General features: G+C 38.4%; 2 protein-coding genes across 2 annotated transcripts; both read left to right on the top strand.

Annotated features, from left to right (window-relative positions):
• The first annotated feature begins 251 nt into the window (after positions 1-251).
• Positions 252-2,405, top strand: cnrip1a (cannabinoid receptor interacting protein 1a). Its single transcript, XM_056253625.1, has 3 exons — positions 252-531; positions 894-1,038; positions 2,195-2,405. Exons 1-3 carry the CDS (start codon positions 353-355, stop codon positions 2,357-2,359), a joined length of 489 nt encoding a protein of 162 aa, XP_056109600.1. The 5' UTR covers positions 252-352; the 3' UTR covers positions 2,360-2,405.
• Positions 2,406-4,464: 2,059 nt separating this feature from the next.
• ppp3r1b (protein phosphatase 3 (formerly 2B), regulatory s1ubunit B, alpha isoform, b) lies at positions 4,465-24,371 on the top strand. The gene is made up of 6 exons (XM_056253626.1): positions 4,465-4,530; positions 9,318-9,357; positions 17,781-17,957; positions 18,341-18,400; positions 20,897-21,081; positions 23,753-24,371. The coding sequence occupies exons 1-6, from the start codon at positions 4,528-4,530 to the stop codon at positions 23,798-23,800; spliced, it is 513 nt and encodes a 170-aa protein (XP_056109601.1). The 5' UTR covers positions 4,465-4,527; the 3' UTR covers positions 23,801-24,371.
• The last annotated feature ends 1,218 nt before the right edge of the window (positions 24,372-25,589 follow it).

Genomic DNA, 25,589 nt, shown 5'->3' with positions numbered 1-25,589 from the left:
CGCGAAAATAACGGAGATGAGATGAACACCAACTAATGGGTTTACGATCTAAATCGAATGCTTGATAAGCTATTTACGATATCTATGACTCCTAGAATACAAATATAGAAAATATAAAAACAATTTGTAGGGTAGTTATTCCTATTTGCTTGCGTTTGTTTACCCAGCGCGCGCCAGCGAGAATAATGGGTGTATTAAATGAGCCTTATGCATAAGCATGTGCTGCATGGTTGTGATGGCTTGTGTAGACGTCACAGCATCTCTCAACAGCTTCCTGGGACCATCCCTGATCCGCCATCCCTTTAATGACGGGGAGCCCTGGAAACACATCGACCTCCGTTATCTCGCAACTATGGCCGACGTTCCAGCGATAATAAACATCGCGATTTCATTGAAAATCCAACCTAATGACGGGCCGGTGTTTTATAAAGTGGATGGGACCAGGTTCGGCCAGAGCAGGACAATCAAATTGCTAACAGGATCGAAATACAAAATCGAGGTGATCGTGAAACCGGGTAGCGCGGAGGCCACGTAAGTCAGTTCAACGTGAATACGCGACTGAATGAATCGTGTAAAGCCTATATGAGCCATGCATATGATATGTTGTTGCGTACAAATAGCTCTTAGGACTCGATGTGTTGTCGTAATATTGTAATGCTGTCGAAATATGCACCTGCGCCCCTGTAAGAAAAGAAATAGCCTATAATATAGCCTATAAATAGACTGCTTTATGTATGTGCATTAAAGGAGATTCTGTACAAACGCTTTATGCTGTAAAACCGAGCCGTGTGGTTACAGTGCACGAGTCTTTAATGTTTTATTGACTGAAGGACTTTCAGACGCGTGTCTAAACAGGCAGTCTCAGCCTGACATTTGTTTAAATGGGTTTTCAGCACAATGGGGATCGGTGGAAAGACCTTCCCGTTGGAGCAGCAGTCCAAAGATGAGGAGCAGATCATCTACAATGGCACCTATGATACTGAGGGTGTGCCACACACCAAGAGCGGGGACAGGCAACCAGTGCAGGTCTCCATAGAGGTAACAAAACCAGCAGGGAAAAGAGTATAGAATTAACACTGAAATCATGTGGAATTGGTAGGTGCTAAATTGCTCATACAGGGGATTAGGGACTTGAAGCTAAGTATAAGACTTCACACGTAGCTCCTACCACACTATTTTGTCTTGCATGATGCCTCAAATCTTTTTTTTGCTCGTATATTTGTAGTAGAGCTGCACAATTCTGGATAAATTGAGAATCCCCCTTTTTTTTTTTAAGATAGAAATCACGATTCTGAACAGAAAACTTAACAAAACAACATGTTTTACTAGAGGTTCTGACAAAATGTTAATTGCTGCAGTTTATTCCAAAATTCAAGAAATTTCTGTCTCATGACAGCCGAATAATAGGAGAATCCTATTCGCCATTTATGCAATCTGCTCAAATTCCCTCAAGTTTTGCATCTTCAGAACATCCAAACCGGTATTTGAGAGAGTTGCAAGGAGTCCTAGTTGAGTTTGAGTCGAAGAGGATTTATGACCCTTTGGATTTCAATTTATATCCTACTTCATATTGACCCAATTAGGTTTAGAACTTGGGTGACATTAATTTAAATAAATATTTTTTTTTTAAATCAGTTTGAGTCAATGATTCAAGTCAAATTATCCCATAATTTACTCACCCTCAATCCTAGGTGTATGACTTTCTTCTTTCAGTCAAACACAGAGTTAAATAAAAAATAAAAAATCCTGGCTCATCCTAGCTTTATAATAGGAGTGAATAGTAACTGTGATTTTGAAGCCCAAAAATATATATAGAGCCTAGATTTTTGTTATTATCAATATACATTAACGGTAATCTCCAAAACATATGACAAACTTAAAAAAAATCAATTTTATATTTGAATTGTATTATATTTGATCTATATTAAATAGGAAGCAAGTACCTGGACAAACAAGAAAAACCTGTAACACCTAAAAATTAATAGCAATAAATGGCCAAACAAATGTGAGCTAAATCAATTTAGGATGCTTCTGTACATGTACTGTACATAGTTAACAAGTAAGAGCATTGTGTTCATTTTGCATAGTTATGCAAGCATGCAAACGTCCACACAAAGAGGTACAACTGATTGAGCGTATGAAGAACTCTGAACTATAAAATGTTACTAACCCTCCATCTTCCTGTTGTTGCCAGTTCAAAGATGCCGGCATGTTTGAGACGGTGTGGCAAGTGAAATACTACAACTACTACAAGAGAGAACACTGCCAGTTCGGCAACAGCTTCAACTGCATCGAGTACGAGGCCAAGCCCAACGAGACCCGCAGCCTCATGTGGATCAACAAAGAGGTCTTCCTGTAAAACACGAGCGCAGCGGCACAGAAGCAGCAGCAAATATGCACAATATGACCTGTAACCATCATGGGGCCGCTGTGTGCGGGACAGATGACTCCAAGCTCCTCAGTGAACGTTAAAGGCGGATCCATCAGGGTATCTGTTCACCAGTCAAGCAATGCACCTGTTCGTTCGATGCATGATTTCCAGTTTCAGTTGTCAGAATTACGCCTCATTTACAGTATGTCTCTTCCTCCTTATCATGCCTGAGCTGGTGAAATCTGAAAAAGACGAGTTATAGGGGAAACTTTGTGTGAAAGTTTCCATGGGAAAGGATTTTCAGCTCTCTCTTGGTCATTTGCACATCACATATCTGCTCTATTATGGTTACAAATACACTGAGACCATCTTTCCACAAGACTCGGATGAGACAGCACTGAAGGCCTGTATTTAACCGAGTCATTTGCTGTTAAAGAGACAGGCAACGCTTGCTCAAAAAGGTGCTGTATGAACGTCCACAGGCTATACATGATACTCTATATTAGTGTAATGTAATATTATAAAAGTAAAGACCAGTCAGTTAATATTGTGGTCTTTTGGTACCAGCGTAAAACAATTATTTATTTTATGACAGGCGTGCCTGTTTATGGTGTGAATGGATGTTTAATTATTTCCCATTTTGTGTTACTGTTGTTTACTGCTTAAACTGTTATCTATGTCGCCTATTTCTTCACAGAAGCATTAGTTCACTGGTGAGAGTTAGAAGTGAATCAGAAATGAAGTTAGTGCTTTATTTTGACTTAATTCTATCATTTTGACTTAATTCTATTCCCATTTTCACTCATTTTCAGATTGTTTGTTTGCCTTTGCGTGTTGCTAAATATCAGTCTTGATTTTGATCAGTCTCGTGTGAATTTGAGCCAAACATTTGACTTTGTTTTTGTAAGAATATAAACAATATTGTTGCTTGAAATTCTGTGCTGTTTTAATAAATACGTTACAGTTTAAGACAAAAGACCAAAAGAAGAATAAGGCAAGAAAAAACTGAAAAATGTAAAATAACATGCTGGTTGTTTTTTAGCTACGCATACTGATATACCTTATAGCTGACAGACATTATAGATATAGCTAGATTATCTTATAATGTCCATCATATGAAGCTATTTTTGTCAACGGGCAGCTGGTGCAGATTAAATATGTTATTTTGCAAAGGTATGTTCATAGACGCACACCTGCAACATTTTAAGATGCAAATACGTGCATATAGTAATGGCCACCAAATCTCGATTAAAATTTTATATTTTTAAACACAAAAGCAGGCCTCACAATAAAAGTCCTTTATGAGTATGAGTTTCTTTCTTTTTCTTTCTTTCTGCTGAACACAAAAGAAGATATTTTGAAGAATATGGGTAACCAAACCGTTGACTTCCATAGTATGGAAAATAAAAAACAATGGGAGTCAATGGAGAACAGAAACTGTTTGTTTACCGACAAAATATCTTCTTTTGTGTTCAGCAGAAGAAATAAACTCGTACAGGTTTGTAACAACATAAGGGTGAATAAATAATGACAGAATTTTCATTTTGTGTGTGTGTGAACTATCCCTTTGAGAATGCCTTCAGCATTCAGTATTGGTTCATGCTGAAATGCTGCAGTACCTTATTATACAATGAAAAGTAATGTAAAATAGTTTTTGTAATGAATGTTATTGGTACTTTTGTGTGAACTATCCCTTTAAGTAGGCTAATAACAGCTTACAATAAATATCCATTTATCTCCTCTTCCGTAAAGTCAAAATACTATGTTTCTCTTTCTGAGATGCAAAGTCATTTGATCAACGTTAATGATGCAAAAGTTCGTGTATCAGGCATAAACACCCGGATGTGATGTGCTGTTCTAATGCACCTCCCCCCTCCGCTCCGCTCAATCTTCCTCCCTGCCTCTCTCGCTCTCTCTCTCTCTTTCTCTCTCTCTCTCTCTCTCTTTCTGTCCCTCCACCACCACCACCATCAGCTCAACCCACTGCCTCTCTTCCCCCTCCGCTGCGGACCTACCGAAGCCACTGCAGTGAATCCTCCAATCTTCAAACCGAGAACAAGATCCGAGCGACGCGCTTATCGCTCAGAAAAAATAACCGTCAGCGACAGTTGAGTTCCGCGAGACCCTGCACAAGGCGAAGAAACCCCGCCGACAGAATGGTAAGGATCCCCAACAGCTCTCGCTAAACCGCTGCAAATATACCCGAGATAGCAGATACTTCCTATACTGTTGCGCGTCGTATCAATCGCGCGTTTAACGCGCCTTTCTGGTGCCGTGACAGACTGGAAACGCGCTCGCGGTGTCGTGATCAAAGCCGTTGTTGATAAAACAGAGCCATGGCTGTCAGTGTGGCCCACGTTCAGGCTCTGTACGCTATGAGTTGAGAAGAAACACACACGGTAAACACGTCGCTATCTTATAGATCCTAGTGTAAATGCTGTATTTGAAACGATCAGTGATCAACTGTAATGGCGCGGCTGGAAAAGAGAAACATTGTAACGTTTTGGCTCAATCGATACGGCTGTCAAACTGATCGAGAGCTGGTTTGCTCGTAAAATAGATCCGTTGACAACTTGAATCGACTGGTTGATTCTCCAGGAAAGGTTGACTTTGCTGGGCCATCAATTATACGATGGGGATTCCTACATTTGGGGAAGTTTTCTATCCCCTGGCATGATTTTAATATATGCTTTTTCATAAAACAGTTTATATTATTTCCTTTTCCCCTCATTTTTAGGGTTTCTTAAAGGGGTAGTTCACCCAAAAATTCTTCCAGCATTTACTCACCCTCAAGTTGTTCCAAACCTGTATGAATTTCTGCTGAACACAAAGGAAGATATTTTGAAGAATGTTTGTAACCAAACAGTTGTGTTTTTTTCCTCAATACTATGGAAGTCAATGGTGCCCCACCCACCCGGACTTTTCAACTTACCCTGTATAATAGTTTTATAAAAAGTCCTAAAATTAGGGAACTTGCTACTTTTTATAAGAAGAACGTAAAAACATTTTCGCCCTGGTTTGATATTAACATGTGCATTTCTATTCTTATAACAAGACAATCACTGTCTTACACTCTGCTGTCATTACTGCCACGCACACCAAGCCGCGTTTCTTCACAAACCTAATATTTGGTTATTAATAAAAGTGCGAAGTGACAGGAATGTTTTTAAAATGTTACATCATGATCTGAGAGTGGATTTATTATGCGTCATCATTGGCCAAACGGATAGAGTTTATTAGAAACATTGTTGATGAATCACGTTTACTGTAATATTGTTTAGTGTTGTATATGCAATTATGACAGTTAATGAGCTGATTGATATGAGAGGAAGTCATATCTCATTTTTTTTATACAGTTCATATCTACCAATATACAGTAAGCTGAAGAAACAAGCAACCTACAGGATTCCCTCAGTTATGCAAAACCTAAAAAAAATATTCTTCTGATCCTAAAAGTCTTATTATTAGCATTAGCTGTATTAATGACAAATGAATTTGTGCCAAAATAGGGTTTGATTGGATGTACTGTCATTGAGGGAAACAAAATATATGGGAAAGTGATATTTATTTTGCTATCCTAACTATAAGTTAGTGGTTAGTTGCATATTATTTTATTTGCATTTTTGTCGTTTTTTCCCCCCTGCTGTCCTCCTTGATCCTATCAGAACAAATCTGCAACCCTTTTTTGGGTCTCTCTTGACCTAAAAATGAGTAAAACATTTCTTTTTAAATTGTTTTCTAGTAAACTGGTTTATGACTGATCAAATAATGCAAATGTATTGGTGTGAAGGTGTGGGAACCCTGAACCTGTTGTTTATGTACCGATTTCTGTGGTATAGGCATTGAATTTAGCCTCAATTTACACTGAATTGCTATCATGAGCAGAGTGGCTGATACAATGCACATGTATGTATAATTAATGATAGCTAATAAAAGATACACAATGTAAAAGTTTAAAAACGACCCTAGTTGGAACTTGGAAGGAGCACTTCTTTTAATCAGATGCTGCAATCGGCCAATGAGAGGATCTCTGTCTGTATATCTGTGTATTAATGCAAATGACCCTAAAAGAAGGCATTCAATGCAGTCAATTCAAAGAAAGAAGAGTGTGCACACCTGAAATGTATAGCCTAGCATTACGTGCTCCAAGGACTAGCTTCACAGACCCAGAATCAGCCTATAGTCTCAGACACTACCAACAGCATGTCTATATTCATCTTAAATTGTATCCCCTTGTATAAGTACCCCAGGCCCAAACATTTCTTCTGTAGTACCTTAAGATCCGGACTAAATCGGATCATTTTCACATTTCCACTGTTTTTAAAAAAAATTAGCATGGTAAAATGCTTTAAGCAGAGTTGAGAGTACCATACTATTGACTTATGTACTATATTAACTTATGTTAACTTCATGTTAAAGTTTTATATTCTGAAATAATAGCCAGTTAACAGTAGCTCGCCTTGTACTACGGTATATTAGCTAACTTTGGTTTGTATTTGTTGTTGCTGTCTCTTTAGGATGAATCTCTTAATTAGTTATTTTGTGGCATTGATTCATCATTTTAAAGTCGTAATGAAACAGAAGTAGTGAGCGATATTTTCTTCCGTATTGTGACGTACATCTGAGTATAACGGATTGTTGAAAACAAATGTAAGGCGGGGCTTGGTTCGATGCAGTGGATGTTGAGATGTGTATGCAAGCCCTGTCCCAAATGGCACACTTCATGTGGACTTGCAATGGCCGCCGCGTGCGTGTCCGTTAAGTCCACAAGACCGTAGGGTGTCCCATGTGTCATTTTAGGTTTCAGAAGTGTCCCTTTGCGGCTGTTATGTGCACTTTTACCGAGACCGCAAACCCACTAGCTCTGCAGACTTCTACCCGACCGGCACAGCGGCGTAACTTCACGAAAGTGTGGACTTTGCGAGGGTTTTGGGTTCAATTTGGGACAGGGCCGCTGAAGGAGCAGGGTTTAAGTGCACTAAATGATTGGAGAAGTCCTGCTTACGTCATCAGAGAAAAGTCTTGTTTTCGCCAGTTATGACTTTTTTAATGAAACATTACGAGGTCAAAACATTTGTTAAAAATGAAACATGCACAGATGACTTGTTCACAATAAGATGTGTTAGCATGCTTGTAGAAAAGAGATGGGGTGGATTTTCTTTAAAACAGCTTTGAAAAGTAGTACATCTGCAACATTATGTAAATGTATCTGTTGACCTGATGTTTATGGGTACAGGCCTGATTTGCGTATTCATTTAATATCATTACTTTTCATCTGCCAAGCATTTATTAAAGTATTTCTTCCAAAATAAAGCACAAATCACAAGGGTTTCCCTTGAAAGTAAAGATATAAGTAAGTGCCAGTTGGCTTCCTAACAGATGCGCCTACTGAAGGAACTTCCTGATTGGATATTTGAAATGATTGGGAATGTGGTGATGTCATCAAGGGTAAAATGTAGCCCAAATATAGTTACATTTTAGCCGAGCATTCATTCCCTGTATGAACGTTTCCTCCAGCTTTTGCTTTGCTTCGAGGTGTCTTTCCTTGCCTGGTGACTTTGCTCACGCTTGAGGCCATATAACCAGATGAAGTAATCCTAAACCCTCAATCCACTTTAAGTTAATTTGCTGTCGCTCTACCACTAAAGTTAAAATAGCACAGGGCACTCAACCTTAGCTAACCTACTAGCTGTGGCAAAACACTGTCTGATTGTAGCGCACATGAGCGTACTAACTCATATTAGAGGGAGAGACATACTGAAACGGCTCTATTTGAATACAGTAAATAAGAGAAGTCATTGTGTGTGACCACACAGTGACTGAAGTGTGACCTGTCCCACACGGGTGTAATCTACTTCCACACCATATGTGCAAACAAGCATGTACACACAGCGCCAAAAATACACCTCCTCTACTACATGTTTATCAGTGCCAAAGTGTGCTCGAAATTTATATTAGAACAGAAATGTTAACACTTCTCCTTTTTACAGTTTTCGTTCATTTTCTCTCATCTTATCCCCCACGGGAACTTGACTTTGTAAGCTGTGAAACTATGTGATACACATTTAATGGAGAGGTAAGTTGCTGTAGATCCTTCTAGGCACAGCGATGGCCCAGTTTATCTGTCCCGCTCTCTATATTGGGTTGTGGTAGCTTTGGTTTCTTCCTGCAAGTCATAACAGGCCTTCAGCAATCCGCTCCTGAAGGCACCAGCCCACTTACTGACTTGAAACAACTTGATTTTTTGTCTGGGATGTGTCACGCCTAGTGATAATCACGCCGTTTGTTGAAATCTTGCCCTCTGGTTGTCTTGTAAGTTCATTTAAAAATCGAATTGTATCATTTACGCATCCCCAATGCCAGATTGTTTTTCTTCCCTGAAACCCAAAATGAGGTTATTCAAAATTCAGTAAAACTACAATTACAATTCAAAAGTGACAGTAAAGCTATTTATAATGTTACAAAAGATTTCTGTTTCAAAATAAATGCTCAAAGAATGCTGAAAACCATGACATCGTAGGATTTTTAGATATTGGTGTTGCTACCATTTACATCTATAATAATCCAGTTTCTTTTGCCATCTGTAGCACCGTAAACACACCCCGAAAATCTGATTATCTACTTAACTAAGACGCGTTAGGTGCCATAGTGGTGACTCTTGAGGACCCTTTCCCCTTGTGACTCTGTGACAGCTATGTGTCATGTAGTGAGGACATAGGAACATCAACACACACACAAGTTTTTCATTACAGGAAATAGTAGCCTAAAAACATATTATGCTTGGTTGAGGACTTGAGGTATTTGATGATACCAAATCATTGATTATGTAGTTATAATTGAATTTATTTCCTCAATCAGTATCAAAGACATTACAAAATTAATCCCCCTTGGTTAACATTTGAAGTGTATTGTCATGCTGATCCAGACTCTTGTTCTCTCTCTACAGGGAAATGAGGCGAGTTATCCCTTGGAGATGTGCACACACTGTAAGTAAATTGGGTATTCTAGTACTTTTCCTTACTATTTAATTAGTAAATAGGGAAATTCAGTCATAGTTTATGCAGGTCGAGCACTAGATCTAAAACGATGCCTTAAACACCACCTGTCCATGTCTGGATTTGTTTCAACAGTTGTCAAAAACATATAGAAAATGGTGATTATGTAATTATTGAGGATTATGTAGGAGATGACGAGGTTTGGAAACTGATGCTTTTGTATGCTAGGATGGGTTAAAATCGCTTTAAGGCAAGTCAGTCCACATGGTGGCCATCTTGATAGGCCCCTGGGCAGTGGTTAAATGAGGTTTGCCATTTTGTTTCCTTCCTACAGGGAAAGAACTAGATATTGCATTATATTGCACGACTACTGCATAAAGTAAATATCTTTCAAATGCACTTTTGGATGAAAGGAAACTGGCCAATCAAAGCACTCTTGAGTTAATCAGAAGGAGGGGCTTTGTAGAAATCAGCACGTTTCAGACAGACTAGGAATAGAGGAGCTGCAATAATGTACAGCATGTACAAAAATAATGTATTTTTTGAACATTAAAGCATAACCTAATCTATTAACCCAATAAACAAAATAATGAACTTTTAAAATGGCATCAAATGACCCTTTAAAATTTTTAATTCATTTTATATTAGTAGAATATGTTCCATTTTAATTCAACTTTTAGTAATTTTGTTTTGTTTTTGTCATTTTATTATTTATAAATGTCAATTTAGCTGGGGTTTTTTTAGATTTAGTACTTTAACCTAAATAAACCACTTTTTTGTGCACCGGTCAATGTTTTTATTAATTGACCCTCCTGCAAATTTACGTCACGTAAACAAAGATGAACCGTGGTTAGTCGCTAGAGCTGCACAATTCTGGATAAATTGAGAATGACTAACAAATTCAAACTGAACAAAATAACATTTTACCAGAGGTTATGACTAAATGTTAATTGCTGCAGTCTAGTTTTAAAGCGTTTAATTAATTTAAATTATATATATATATATATATTAGGGCTGTCAAACGATTAATCATGATTAATCGCATCCAAAATAAAAGTTTGTGTTTACATAATATATGTGTGTGTACTGTGTATAATTATTTTGTATATATTATAAATGCACACATGTATATATTTAAGAAAAATATGTTATTTATATATAAAATGTTTATATTTATATAAAATATACATTATATATAGGCTACATTCAGTCTATATACAGTATATACATGCAAATATTTCTTAAATACACATGCATGTGGGTATTTATGAATTAAAAATTATACACAGTACACACACATATATTGTGTAAACACAAACTTTTATTTTGGATGCGATTAATCGTGATTAATCCGGTTGAATAAATGATTCAAGACTCGCTCATAAATACTTCACATGTTTCACTACTAGATGAATCAACCTTTTTGAACCAATCTCTTGATTAAATGATTCAAATGTAAGTCAAGTGTCGCCACCTACTGGCGTAACGATGTAATCGGCTGTGGTAATTTAAATATTTGCAACACAGAAATAATTATACTGTGTGGTTGAAAAGACTGAGTTTTTTCATCCCTATACATGACCACTGCTCTTTCAGGCTCAGCGGTGTGATTTTGTCAAAGATTAATAGACATGGCTGAACCGTTGTCATTTAGGAATAAGATCGCGTGGGTATTTTAATCTGATCTTTTTAGCGATTAATCGTGCAGCTCTATCAGTCAATACATGATCAGAATACGCAGCCGTCAGTGTAGTCTAGTTTGGTCCTTCAAACACTTGTGCCTGCTGCTTTGGGATCAGCTGGAAGATCAAGACATGAGGGAGAGGGCTTTCCCTGGATCAGTGGGGCTATCCAGGTTTGGAGGAGGGCCAGTGCTAGACTGGGTGGCGTAAGGGTGCTGCTGTGGATATGTGGGCTATAAATGCCTCCAGCTGGTAAAGGTTAGTCTCGGGCTGCAGGAAGCACGAGCCTGTTTATTTATAGAGTTGGTGGGGGTGAGTAAAAGATCATGAGGCGATGGCCCATTTTTAATAGGTTTCTTATTTGTGTGGTTCGTAATTCTTGACTAACACGTTTAGGAGAGCTTTAGAATTTTTGATAACCCTTTTTTTGCTGTGAATTTGATGGCCAAGAACCAACTGTTTCCACTTAAAGGGACAGTTCACCCAAAAATTAATATTCTGCCATCATTTTCTGAAACTCATGCTGTTCCAAACTAAAAGAAGATATATAAAAAAAAAAAAAAAAAAAAGTCTTGTTGTTTTGTCCAAACAATGAAAGTCAAAGGGGATCTTCTTTTGTGCTCCAAGCAGACAAAAGAAAGTCATACAGGTTTGGAAAGACATGAGGGTGAGCAAATGATTACAGAATTGTTGTTGTCGGGCGAACTATCCCTTTAAGAAATAATCCTAATGTTACTGTTACTTCATAACCTTTGCACATATTGAGAAAGAACATGCAGAAATTTCTCCACTAAGATTATTAAGTATGTTTTATAAGCAGATACCATTTCAGTCTTTCTACTTCAAAATGTCATGTTTAATTCAATGCGTTACATGTCGTGTCTTTGTAATTATTTGGGAAATTCACTAGCTATTTTTAAATGATAAACTTGTTCAACTTCACAGAGATGGGATTAAGATGGGTCTTACTCGTACGTACAGCACACCGCGGAGAATACGCTACATTTGTGTGTGTCCTTGTGGACAAAACTCTTTCAAATATTTGATGGCACTAACATGGCAAATCCAGTGATTTTTTTTTTCTTCCTCAACACCGTAATGATGAAAGCAGTGGGAGGTCAAAGGTCAAGGCGAGCCGAATTCCCAGGAGCTTATGCTGCCGAGTTAGGTTCCAGTAATGAATTGTGCAGGACTGTAACTGGGTGATAACGAGTGCGCTGCTGTGAAACTGAGCCACCTGTTGGTCAGATGGGTGCTTGGCAACCACAAGGACATCATAAGGCCTCTCAAATTAGCAGCTGTGGTAACACAACACTTATGACATCATCCCAAATCACTTTTGTAGATGAGATGTATCTGGCAAACACAGACTGTTTATTTGACATACAAAAGAAAAGATGATTCTGGTCACCAGTCACTACATTTCACCCCTACACTGTTGTATTGGATCATGAGAAGGCATCATGTTTAAGAGGGATGTGCACACGAAATGTATATGTGTCCGAAATCGCCCCCTTTACCCTCACTCACTATTCCCCACATTAGTCCACTTGAAGGAGTGAATGAAAACGAGTGAGTGAATTCGGACACTGAGTGCGCCGGAAGGGCTGTTGTTTTTGCATAGTTTGCGCTTGTTGTTTAATAATCATTTGAAACATAACAAACTGGCGGCTCCAGTTGTAATGAACTCTAGCATAAACCTTAATTAAACAATTTAATAATCAAGTAAAAAGGAATTATTTATGCCTGTATGATATTACGCTGTACCCACATTGGACCAGCGGTTTGGAAGATGGATGGATGGGTGATTCAGCTGCGGGCGCCATCTTCTGGTCAGTCACAGTGCATTATGGGTATTCTCTAGCCGTTGAGCGTACATCAGTTGTATACTCGTTATTGCGGTGCATTGTGGGATTGAATGTGTGCATTCGATAACGTCCACTATGGTTTCGCACACCACTACACTATGGCTGTTCCCTCAAATAGTGCCTTATTTAAGGGTATAGGGGTGATTTCGGACACACACACACTTTCAAACAAATTTGAGGAGGTGCTTCAATATTAAAGTATTTTATAAAGTATTATGTAAAGGGCATTTACATAAGACACGTTCTTCGTTTAAAAACGTCTAGTTGGAGCGCAGTGGAGCACTATCTAGTGTCGTTGACGCATTTTAAATTAAACTGATTAAAGCAAAAATCGCCAGCAGAAATGATATAGCAAAAGTTGACACATTTCTCTAATGAGCGTGTGCACCACTGCTCTCCCTCCGCTGAGATGGATGTGTGTGTTGCTAGGGGGCTTTTCTGAAAGGCCCTTATCAGCCATTACAGTGTGAGAGACCATAGACGATTAACCCGAGTGCTATAAATATTTTCCCATCTCGACATTGTTTGAATGCTGTGGCTCAGTGATGCAACAGTCATGCTGATGCCAAAGTGCCTGAGTGTAGTGAAGAGTGTGAGAACTTTATTTTTATTAAAGATCCGCTGATACCGATAGCCGGTTATTCAGAATGATATCTGCCGATACCGATAGTTTGATTTTCTTAAAGCTGCTGTCCGTAGCTTTTTTTGGGTTAAAAATTATCCAAAATACATATTTGATAAAATACATAACCAGCCAGTGTTCAAAACTATCTGCTTGCCTTAGCTCGATGCAAAACGGTAAGCTTGTAATAATGTTTTTAATTTTAGTGGTACTGGTGGATTTCCGCGGGAGATTCGAGCATGTCTTTGCGTCATTACGTCACATCTGTACACATAAAGAAGGAGTCTCGGCTAGTATAAGCTATATTGCGTGTGAGGATGTTGGAGGTGGAGATTTATAGCCTTTTCTCACAGCACTTGATATAATTAAACTTATCAATTTGATGGCGGATCCAGAAAGGTTCAAACGACGATCATCATCAGTGACAACTAGAGACTCACCCGCTGTAACATGCAAAAGACTTCGTTCGGACTTCGGAGTGGCTACAGAAAAAAAGAGACTGCAACCGGACCCATGCGAAAAAAAGGATAATATCGGAAGGACATTACATGATGTAGTCACGCAATGCTTGCTGACGTTGTTAACATTAACAATTAGAGAACATAGTATAGCTACTTTGCACGGTTTTGCGTGAAATGATAACTTATAAGCAATTGTTAGATTTAATCAGCGCGATTTACTGCAATGTCAGAACCAGAACAAAAGTGAATGTTTCTTACTAGTTCAGATGACATTTCCCGGTGAAAATTCTAATGTTGGTCATACTTCCAAAAAGAATAATCTGTGATTCTGAATGACAATATCCACATCGGCGCGGTGACTGACAGCTGCACACTCTTCTCAAACACTGTGTTCATCCGCGCTGTGCCGTGTCGAGGGTGTTGAACTACAACCCACGTAAAGTTGATAATTCCGCGAATGACTGCAATTGCAGATTTCGAACAGAGATGGCGACAAAGAGGAAAAATGCCGGACTGCAGCTTTAAGGAAAAAAAAACTCTCCCAAATAATGCTGCAAACTATACAGGGAACCCTCTCATTTGGTACAATAAAATTAACAACAGAGCTACTATATTCAACTGGTATTTATTTTCTGATATAATAATTGCACTTACATTTCGGTAAGTTGTACTGTATCTTTCAGCATATCTTCTGATGTTCATGCATGTTTTTTCTTCTTGCTATAATTTGTGTTAAAGTAGAAGAAAAGACTCTGCCGCTTCATCTGACGCTCTACAGATCTGTCACGTCATGTCAAAATTTTGTGATAAAATGGACAGAATTTGAAAGCTGAGACTTTGTTTCTTATCTGAAGTGACAGAGCAAAGCTCTTTGAGATTATTGAATGGGAGGCGTTACAAATAATGATTGATGTAGGAAAAAACGCAGATTTGACAATCCTGGCTTCAACAACTACGGGTGATTCACAGGGTCAAATAGAGTCTGCTTTAACGTCACTATTTTCAACTGTCAATGCGTTACTGTTGCATTAACTTGCCCTCAACACAAAAGAGATTTTCTTCACACACAGTATGGGTTGCAGCCTGAACACGTTTTTCCGCACCCTTTTGATTGACAGGAGACAATCAGCCCTGATCATTGGCTGTTTTAAAAAAAAATCGTCCGATAGTGAAAATAATTGCTTTTATCGGCCAATGCAGATTAATAGCCAATACATCGGTGCATCTACAGACACACCTAACACATAACACACTTTGTCCTGACGTCTCGCCGGCACGACAGATGCATGATGGTGTAATACAGTCACCTGGTTTATTGACACACATTGGCACTAGCTGTATCAGGGTTAATCCATGGTATATTAATAGATATGAAGTATGAGCAGTTATATCATCTGCTTTAGGGTAATCTGGGAAGTGTCCACAAACTCAAAATAGCACAGCGAAATCAGCATGCGTCTCTTTGCCTCTCTCCGAATTGTATGCATTACCTGATTAATCTGGTCTGTCAGGGATATTTACATAATTTAGGTTTAAAGCTACAATATGTCATTTTTTTCCGCCACTAGGGTTCGCTAACCTCTTACAATAACAAAGGCGTAGGTTGATGACGCAGGGAATAAGCGGAATCATGGAACTTGTCGTCATGCCGATGGATCTAATAATGTTTATGGATGAGTTAAAACATTTTAACGTGACTGTGGTGTGAAGCAGGGTGCGATTGCTAATGAGAGACCGATATCAGCGCCACACGCGAGTCCCGCGGATATAAAGGAATAAGGACATTTAATTCTACCGAACTAACTTACCCGCAAGTGCTGAATTACTCACGCAGGTCAGTTTATTTGACGAATTAAACTTGTGAGGTAATGCAGTGCTGTTTCACTTGGTCTAACGGTACACCATCATACTAAACCGCATTTGAGTGTTGAAAGTTATGTTTTTCTATGTGTTAGTTTGTTGGCTATATGAGACTAGCAGTAAGATCATCATTAGAATAACATACTGATCATATTGTGTGTGTGAGTTTGTCGGAACGATTTGGAAGTCATTTAGTGCATGATGCCCAGTTTTCCTACTTAACCATTTACAAAGTCAGCAAGATGCCTAGTATTTTAAAGGTCGTGTTGTGCAGTGGTTCCCAACCTTTTTTTGTCTGAGACCCCCTTTTTCCCAAGAAAATATTTTAGGGCCCCCCTTCACATTTAATGATATTATCGCTCTTGTAAGCTTGCAGCAAGGATGACAAAATATGTTTTTTTCAAACAAACGGTATGTTTATGCACAAATAATAGCCTATAATATTGAAAATACAATAACAAAAACATCAGTAGGCCATTTGTAATTTAAAAACGTAAGCCTAGGAGAAGCCTATAAATTGGCCCTATTTGAAATGCAAAAACAAAAATATTCACACTGGTGTGTAGGGAAAAAAAAGAAAGAATATAGGCTATTACTAAATGACTGTTGTCTGGGGCCTCAATACTTGCATGTTATTTGTGAGGCTTTATCAATGTGAGGCTTTATTTTTTACGCTTTTGGAGCTATAGCGAGCGATAATAAACTTGCGTTTATTAACAGAATAATGCGTCTTTCGGAAGAACATTGTAGCCGGAACTACATCTCTCTGTATACGTCTATGACGATTCACGCAGGTACTGGGCTACTCCGCAGCGGCAGCGATCCGAGCCAGTGTAAAATAGTCCCAATGTAAACACTTATTATAGGTGTACCATAGTGGTTCAGGATAAGACAAAAACACGGATTGGAAAATGGATTCATGATGAACTCGCTCATTATATACATTTTGTACATTTTGAACAGAAAAAAGTTATGGACTTTTATTTAATGCTCATTGCTCAAACCTTTCAAAATATGACGCGACCCCCCACAGAGCTCGCTGAGGCCCCCTTGTGGGCCGCGACCCCCCTGTTGGGAACCGATGGTGTAGTGTATTCCAGCCTGTAGTTGAACAGAGTGAGTTGGGCCTCAGAATCGTATCCCTGACACTTGGCGACCGAAGAGTTGCAAACTTTGAGAATCGCTGATCTCTTGTGATTTCGGTGTTTAATTCGATTAACCACACAGCGCTAACAGCAAACAGTCTGACAGCTGGTTACTTGAGGTGTGTACCATGTGGCTGTGTGAATGAGATTAGGTAATTTAGCAGTCCGTGGCACACAGCATAACACTGAGCCGTAGCTGAACGGCAGTCCTCTGAGAGATGACCATGACTGCCAGGCAGAAGAAACTGGGTACGGCTCCTTCTGGCTTTCTGATGGGAGCCAAAGATGGATGGAAGTGTGTGTGTGTGTGTGTGAGAGAGAGAGAGAGAGCCTTGGATATGGAGTTTATCCTCCTTGTGTGTGTGTGTGTGTGTGTGTGTGTGTGTGTGTGTGTGTGTGTGTGTGTGTGTGTGTGTGTGTGTGTGTGTGTGTGTGTGTGTGTGTGTGTGTGTGTGTGTGTGTGTGTGTGTGTGTGTGTGTGTGTGTGTGTGTGTGTGTGTGTGTGTGTGTGTGTGTGTGTGTGTGTTTTAAGACTTGTGCAATCCTCCTAACCATTTGAGATTGACGTTTTGAAGATCTATTATTGATGGTTGTAGCCGAGGGAAAGCTTAGAGAATGAGGAAAGGATGTATAATTTAGTCTGTGTTTTGTGTTGCGGTTCTATTGAAATGAATTGCTCTCTTCTCTCTCTCTCTCTCTCTCTCTCTCTCTCTCTCTCTCTCTCTCTCTCTCTCTCTCTCTCTCTCTCTCTCTCTCTCTCTCTCTCTCTCTCTCAGTTGACGCTGATGAGATTAAAAGACTAGGAAAGCGTTTTAAGAAGCTCGACCTTGATAACTCGGGCTCTCTCAGCGTGGAGGAGTTTATGTCTCTACCCGAGCTGCAACAGAACCCGCTGGTGCAGCGAGTCATCGATATATTCGACACAGACGGCAATGGAGAAGTGGACTTTAAAGGTCAGTAAATGTGCAGTTATACATTGGTTAGGGTGTTAAAGCGTCATGATCGTGACGACATTGCAAAGCATACTGAATTCCAGTTAGTCTTTTTTCTTACATCTACAGTATTTGCATGATCAGTTGTGATTGGTCTGGTGTTCCCTGCATATATTTAACCATTCATATCTGCCTTTATGCAGAACCAAAGCCTAAAATTGTTTCTTTGTGGCCTTGGAAATGTAATATTAAATGTGCTTTCTGACCAGTTGAAATTGTTGCATTGAGAAGAACAAGCTTCATGCTAGTTTCAGAGGTGCTCTGTGTACTTGAGGAGTTCAGATGCATCAGGAGTGTGTAAATGGCTACCTCACCCTTCAATTCTCTGTCTTTTTTCCTTGCAGAGTTCATTGAAGGTGTCTCTCAGTTCAGCGTGAAGGGCGACAAGGAGCAGAAGCTCCGCTGTGAGTCTTTCAGTTTTGAATCTCACCAGCACTTTTCCTAGTTAACCCTACTGTATCATATTTGATGTGCACATTTTCTAAAGCTTCTACATTATCAACATGATAACTGAAACACAATCTACTCCATGCCTTCTGTTGTCTGATTGATAGTTATTGTTTCAGCAAGTAAAAGGCTTTTAAGAATCATTCTAAAAACGTCCACCTTCAGGTCGTGGGATGCCGTGTGTCATTTTGCTCTGAAATCTTTAAAAACATAAAAATAACTATTATATTGTTATTAATATTTCAAGATGAACACTTACTGGACTGAAGCAACTTATGTTTACTTGATTATCCATACATCAATTTTTTTTAAAAATTCACATGAAAATATGAGTATCGATATATCAGATGATCTCTCAATCATCATTGTATTGCATGTTTTTTTTCTCCCACAATAAAAATTACCGATCATAAAACCAAGCATTTAAATATTATTTAACTTCGACATAAATTTAAGAAATAGTGTTAACTGATATTATATACAATACAACTAGGGGTGTGCGATATTGACAAAAAATGATATCTCGATATTTTCTGGGATTTTCTCGATAATGATTATTAGACGATATTTTGCAGAGTGTTTATTGTTGGTACTTTGGCAGGTTTAGGACTTTCGTGAACAGCCGACTCCTAAAGTTTTGATTTTCTTCATACGCTGTGTGGTGGTAAGTTCACAGCAGTGACAGAAATAATTTTTTTCCAATATGTTTCAATTGATTTTTACCTAATATGGGAATTTTTACCTTTTATAACGCCATTTTTTTAAAACCTAATTGAATGCATTCATCATCTTTTGTGTCAATTTCATACATTTAATCAAATTCAATTATAAAAATAAGACACAATAGGGCTGTTACCAATCAAATGAAATCAGTATCAACAAAATTCATCTTTGCAATATTGAATATTGATATTTAAAATTATTTTAAAAAAGAAAAGATACTTTAAATGTGAAATTGAAACCGCCAATAGGTGGCAGCAAGTCACTGTTAATAAGCAAATCATTGAGATTCAACGATTCATTCAAACAGCTGATTCATTCAAGGAAAGAATCATATTAATTTACATTACAAGCTATCTGAATTTCATCTTGGTGCAACCGCACCAAATTTCATTATTTTTGTTCAGTTTGTGCCTATGAATAAAATGAAGCTGTGTTTTTCCTTCTAGAGTTTGAGCTCCATATTCTCACTATATGATACTATATGAGACATAAAAGCACGTGGGCGGGTGAACAGCTAATATTTGATGTAATGGGTGGAAGAATATTTACGATGTCATTTGAGAAGCGGGTGTGTGTCGGGAATAAATAGGCGAGGGACGGACTGCGGGTCCAATATCCATGACTATTTCGACTCCATTCGGTACACGCTGATATGCAGCTGCTTTCAAGCGGTCCGTGCATATTTGTTCACATTCTGAAGACTGTCAAAGGTTTCTATATACAATGCGTTTTGCAGAATTAAACATTATAGCCAATCGCACTGAATTGAAGAGATGGACAGCTTCAGTGTCAAACGGGTCGTGTCTGGTACATAATTAAATTAGTACATAAAAACACATGCAATCTTTACATATATACACTGCCTGGCCACAAAAAATTATAATTCGCTGTTTGGATTTAAATGCAATGCTTAAGAGTCTATGATTGGATCATTATTGCAGTGATTATGATGTTTTTAGCATGTTATATTTTCTAATCCTAATTGATGGAGTGTGCAGCTTTTCATTTCTTAAACAAACATGTAGGAAAACGCATCATGTTCATATTCCAGGATGACAATGTCAAGATACATCAGGCTCAGATTGTGAAAGAATGGTTCGTTCGGAGGGAGAATGAAGAATCATTTTTCACACATGAATCGGCTCCTCTGAGTCCAGATCTTAAATTCACTGAAAGTCTTCGGGATGTGCTGGAGGAGACTTTACAGAGCGCTGGACTCTTGCATTGTCAATACAAGATCTTGACCAAAAACTGATGCACCCTCTTGATGGAAATAACATCACAACATTAGTTCCTATAGACTTTCAATGAATTTAAGGTCTGGACAATCTGAGCCTGATGAATCTTGACATTGTCATCCTGGAATATGAACATCATGTGTCTTCCTACATGGTTGTTTAAGAAATGAAATGCTGTACACTCCATCAATTAGAGTTAGAAGAACTGTTGCCACACATATAACATGCTAGAAACATCACTGCAATAATGATCCCTTTACCACTTGCCTATTTAAATCCAAACAGTGACTTTTTTTTGGCCTGGCATATACAGTATGTCTAAATGCGTAAACTTTTTTTTAAATTATTATTAGATTTTTTGGAATTATTTCATGTCAGACTAAAAATGTTGATTCAAACCACCTCAAAAAAGCCATAAAACTAGTCTGTAGTGCAATGGTGCATTATATCACCTTTCCTCTCATGTTTTTGATTCTTGGTTTGTTTCTGCAGTTGCGTTCAGGATTTATGACATGGACAAGGACGGCTACATATCCAACGGCGAGCTGTTCCAGGTGCTGAAGATGATGGTAGGGAATAACCTGAAGGACACCCAGCTGCAGCAGATCGTCGACAAAACCATCATCAACGCAGACAAGGACGGGGACGGGAGGATATCCTTCGAGGAGTTCTGCGCTGTGAGTCTCTCATGGTTCTGCTTTCTAATGTAGGGACTCGGCGAAAGTTGACACATTTTCATCCGCTGATGCCGTTTTCAGCTCTCACTGCAAGAGAATATAGGCTGAAAATAAAACAAAAGGGTCATTGCAGGGCTCGACATTAACGTTTGTCCAGGACATGTGGGTTTTTTTCAAGGGGCAAGTGAAAGAAATTAATTAACTTCAGCGACAAAAAATAACTAGGGTAGCATTGAAACGCAAGAATGATTCTGATTTTATTACATTCAGTGTAAAGAGTTATTGATAATGGATAGTGTATTTCTGGTAATAAGAGAGGCTCGCACTGCCTGTCTCTGCGTGAGAGACTTTCGTGGAGAAATTTAAAAAATATGTGTAAAAGCTCTCATAAAAAAACATACTGACTACTGAGGTAATAATTCACAAATGTTTCGTTTTTTATGCATAACATATGATATAGTTAAGTAACATAACATGACCAAGGGAGCTGTTTGCCGAATATTATCACGATTGCATATGTTTCAATGAATTTATAGTTCAATAAACAAGTAGTTAATATTACTTACATTTTAGACACAATATTGATTGTTTTTATTCTATTTCACCAAACAGCACAGAACCATTGCGTATTTTCAAAGCAGCATTTTGTTATTGAATGATTCAGCGTTTTGAACTAATCGGTTAAATCATAGGTCGGCAACCCGCGGCTCTTAAGCGCCGCCCTAGTGGCTCCCTGGAGCTTTTTCAAAAATTTGAAAATGGAAAAAATATTTTTTTGTTTTAATATAATTTCTGTAGGATGAAAAACATGACAAAAATTCTTAAAGTTTTTCAACGTTGTAAAAATGTGTATAATAAATATTTAATTTCAACATTTCTGTCAACGAAGAATTTACGTCATAGACTGTGACACAGGTGTCTGTCAGATCGGCGTGATGCCAGACCGGTGGCTGACAAACAAACAAACTAACCGGCGGGTGTGTCATGGGCCATGGATCCCAAGGGGAAAAAGAGAAAGATAGCTGAGCACTCCCAACACAATAGAGTGCGGCGCGGGACTAGATTTGATGGCCGAGCGCGGGCGCGTGCGGTAATGCACTCACTCTACTAAAACAAAATAGAAACGATTTACAGGCCAGAATTTCTATTCATGTTTGCAGCGTTGAGCGATATAGCCAATCACAGACATATGTGTTGATTTCTTGAACGCAATGGCCAATCGGAAGCATTTAAGATAGACTCCCCTCACGCTCAAAACTGACTTTTTTGTTCAGTGCTGAATTCTGTATGCTGGCAAATCCTCTAATTATAACGAACAAAGTGTGGATATTATGAAAGATTCATTGTGCAGTCAGCTTCATTGATAATAACAGAGATGTGTGAGATCGCGATGAACTGTCAGCTTTTTAGGAATTATTAAGAGAGCGCACTTTGCGCGCATTCTGTCTTGCCAAACCATGCACGCATAGTAAACTGCTTGCTTTTATGTTAAATTAACAGTGGTTTGTGTTTTAATGCTTTAATAACAAATAATTTATCAGGAGGATGTATGGTGGCGACACTTGAAAGTATTTGGAGGTACAGAAAAAAGTCTATTTGCGGGCGGGAGCGGGACAAAACATAAATGTTGCGGGCGGGAGAAGGAAAGCTGAGAACGTCAGTTATAACGACCCACGCATAAAAAAATGGTCGGGTTAAAATCGGGCTCATAATTATGTTTAATGTGTCGGGCCGGGCTTGATTTTTTGGGCCCGATCTAAGCTCTAATTTGTAGCCTACTTATCATTTTGATACTAGAGGGCTAATATAACACTTACAGCATGTGTTGCCTTCATTATAAGGCTTATATAAAGCTTTTATTTTTTTGCGGCTCCAGACAGAATTTTTTTTTTTTTTTTTTTGGTCCAATATGGCTCTTTCAACATTTTGGGTTGCCGACCCCTGGGTTAAATCAAAGATTCAATTGCTTATTAAATTACTTACTGCCACCTACTGGCAGTTTAGTTTTACGTTATCATGGCATTTTGTCCAACATTTCTTATTTGTATATTCAAAAATGTATTTAAAACATTAACCACATAACTTTGTTTCTTGCGGTTTTAAAATTTGCAGTCTAAATTATTTAATTTGATTGGTAATGGCCCTATAGTGTCATATTATTATAAATAATTTATTGATCAAATGTAAGAATTTGACATGAAAGATGACGCATACATTTAATAAGGTTATTATCCAAAAATATGCATATTTAAATCTGATAGAACACTGATGACAATATTCATCAGTAACTTTTGTACTCGGACAAGCACATCACAAGGCTTAATGTCGAACCCTGCATTGGTTGTTGTTGGCTTCAAATTATTTTATTTTATACGTTTCTATCTCTATAAACGGCTTTGAAAAATCGTTGTCCAGTTCTCGTGAATAAATTTATTGATCAGAAGTTGTGAAAACACTAAATAGAATCATTAACATTAATATGAATGTAATTGTTTTTTAGTTTTGGTATGTTTTTGCGGCGGTGCCTTAAGTAGCGTGCTACAAGAATAAAAAAAAAGTTGGTTATTGAAACATTACACTTTTATTTTCTTCTTCTTCTTCCTTTTTTGTTTTTTTAATCTCTGGTTATGAAATGCACTGATATTTGTTCCCTGTCACCCTTTATCCGCAGGTGGTTGGTGGCTTAGACATTCACAAAAAGATGGTGGTGGACGTGTGAAGAGACGAAACAGGCCCTTCACTGAACACCCTCTTTTTCACTTCTCCATTTCTGAGAATCAGCTCCAGACGTTCCGCTAACACGCGCGCTCTCTCTCTTTCTCTCTCTCTCTCTCTCTGTCTCTCTCTCTTTCAATGGAAGTATTTCTCTGAATGATGCCTCTGTTCCCCGTCTGTACTCCCTGAGCCATCCTAAGTGTTATAGAGCATGAGATTCTTCTGTCCACGTTCTCGGGTATTTAAGGACAGTCAGAGAAACGTCGTCTCTGTCGATTACCGAGCGATTCAGTGTGGTGGAGAAGGAAGAGAGGAGTGTGTGTGTGTGTGTGTGTGTACGTTCTTGATTTTTATTTTTGAAGGGGGGGATTTTTTTTGTATTTATTTTGGTCCTGTCTTTTTTTAAAGATGATCTAGGTCTACAGGGAATACATGTATGCGAGCGATATATGACTTGACACTTGATTTCAGTGCAACACTCTTCAAGCATGAAGTGCCAATCGAAACATACAATAGCTGAATATTGAAATCGCTATCTGATGTTTTTCATGTCATGGGGAGATTAAAAAAAGTTTGTTAACAAGCTTATTGTTTTTTTTGTTTCCACCTCTTTTGGTTTCGATCTCACGCAAAAAATGCAAATCCAATTCGAATTTTCTACCGAGAATGTGTGTGTGTATGTGAACGTGTGCCGTGTTAATATTGTCAGGGAGTTCATCTACCGTCTTGCTTTCTGATATACAGTAGACTAGGATAAAAAGTAAATATATTTGAAGTTGTGCACATATATACGTATGGTTTACTTTTTAAGACCTGTGTTTTATCGCAGGGGTCGGGGTGAGGAGGAGGGGCGATCAGATCACATATTACTGTAGGATGGAACCGTGCCATCAGTAAACTCAACTTTTTGTGTGTGTGTGTTCTGGATTTATTACCATTTTAACACCGCAAACGAGTCATTTTGATTTACCTCTCGACATCGTAGTTACTTGCGAGGATACCGTGCATATTGTGACGGACTGAATCCACAATAACACCTAATTTGAATATTTGTTGTGGAAATTTAAGGTTAATTTTTTCAACTTGACTGCAGGCAGCATTGTAAAGATCTTAGTAGCTCATATTTGTATATTAGGGATTGAAGGACAGAATGTGTGTTTTGTGGGCTTGGGTTTTTTAAGCTTTAATCGAGTTGGTTCGCAGCATGTTGCCGTCGAAGTTGGCAAAAAAACAGACTGACCATCAGTTTCTCTTTTTCTTCATCATTTCAAAGACGGATCGATGGGTTCAAGAAGGAGAGACCAAACTAAACGCTGTCAATGCGGATGAATAAACTCGAAGCGTTCGGCCACTCCGCTAGTTTGCTTTAAATGTGAATCTCCCGCGCAAACCGGCGCCATCTTCTGCACGGAGACGGGCTTTCCCGAAGACCGTCGAGGTCTCGTGATGTGCTTGCATGATACGGGAGGGTTTCTCTCTATTTCTTTCTTTCTATTGTGCATGTAGATTTTTTTTTTCTGGGGGGGGGGGGAGAGATTCTCTTGTTTACATATGAATAGTACTTTTGAGATATAATCTGAATGACAGTTACATATAAATATATGGACGTTGCCAAAGTTTTGGTAAATGTTTAAATATGGAAATGATTTTAAAGCGAGTTTCTTCACTACATTTATCCATAAATATTATTCTGAAAATAGAAATGTGTGAGTTATTCTGGATTGGTGTCCATCACTCCCAGCGAAGCTTCTTTTTGTTCTTTCCTCTTTTTTTTCTTCTTTTTTTTCGTTATT

The sequence above is a fragment of the Rhinichthys klamathensis genome, unplaced genomic scaffold, assembly GCF_029890125.1.
Source record: "Rhinichthys klamathensis goyatoka isolate OS25496 unplaced genomic scaffold, OSU_Roscu_1.1 h1tg000107l_1, whole genome shotgun sequence".
Taxonomy (NCBI): Eukaryota; Metazoa; Chordata; class Actinopteri; order Cypriniformes; family Leuciscidae; genus Rhinichthys; species Rhinichthys klamathensis.
Note: the sequence above shows the minus strand (reverse complement) of the source record. Positions and strands in the feature narration are given on the sequence as shown.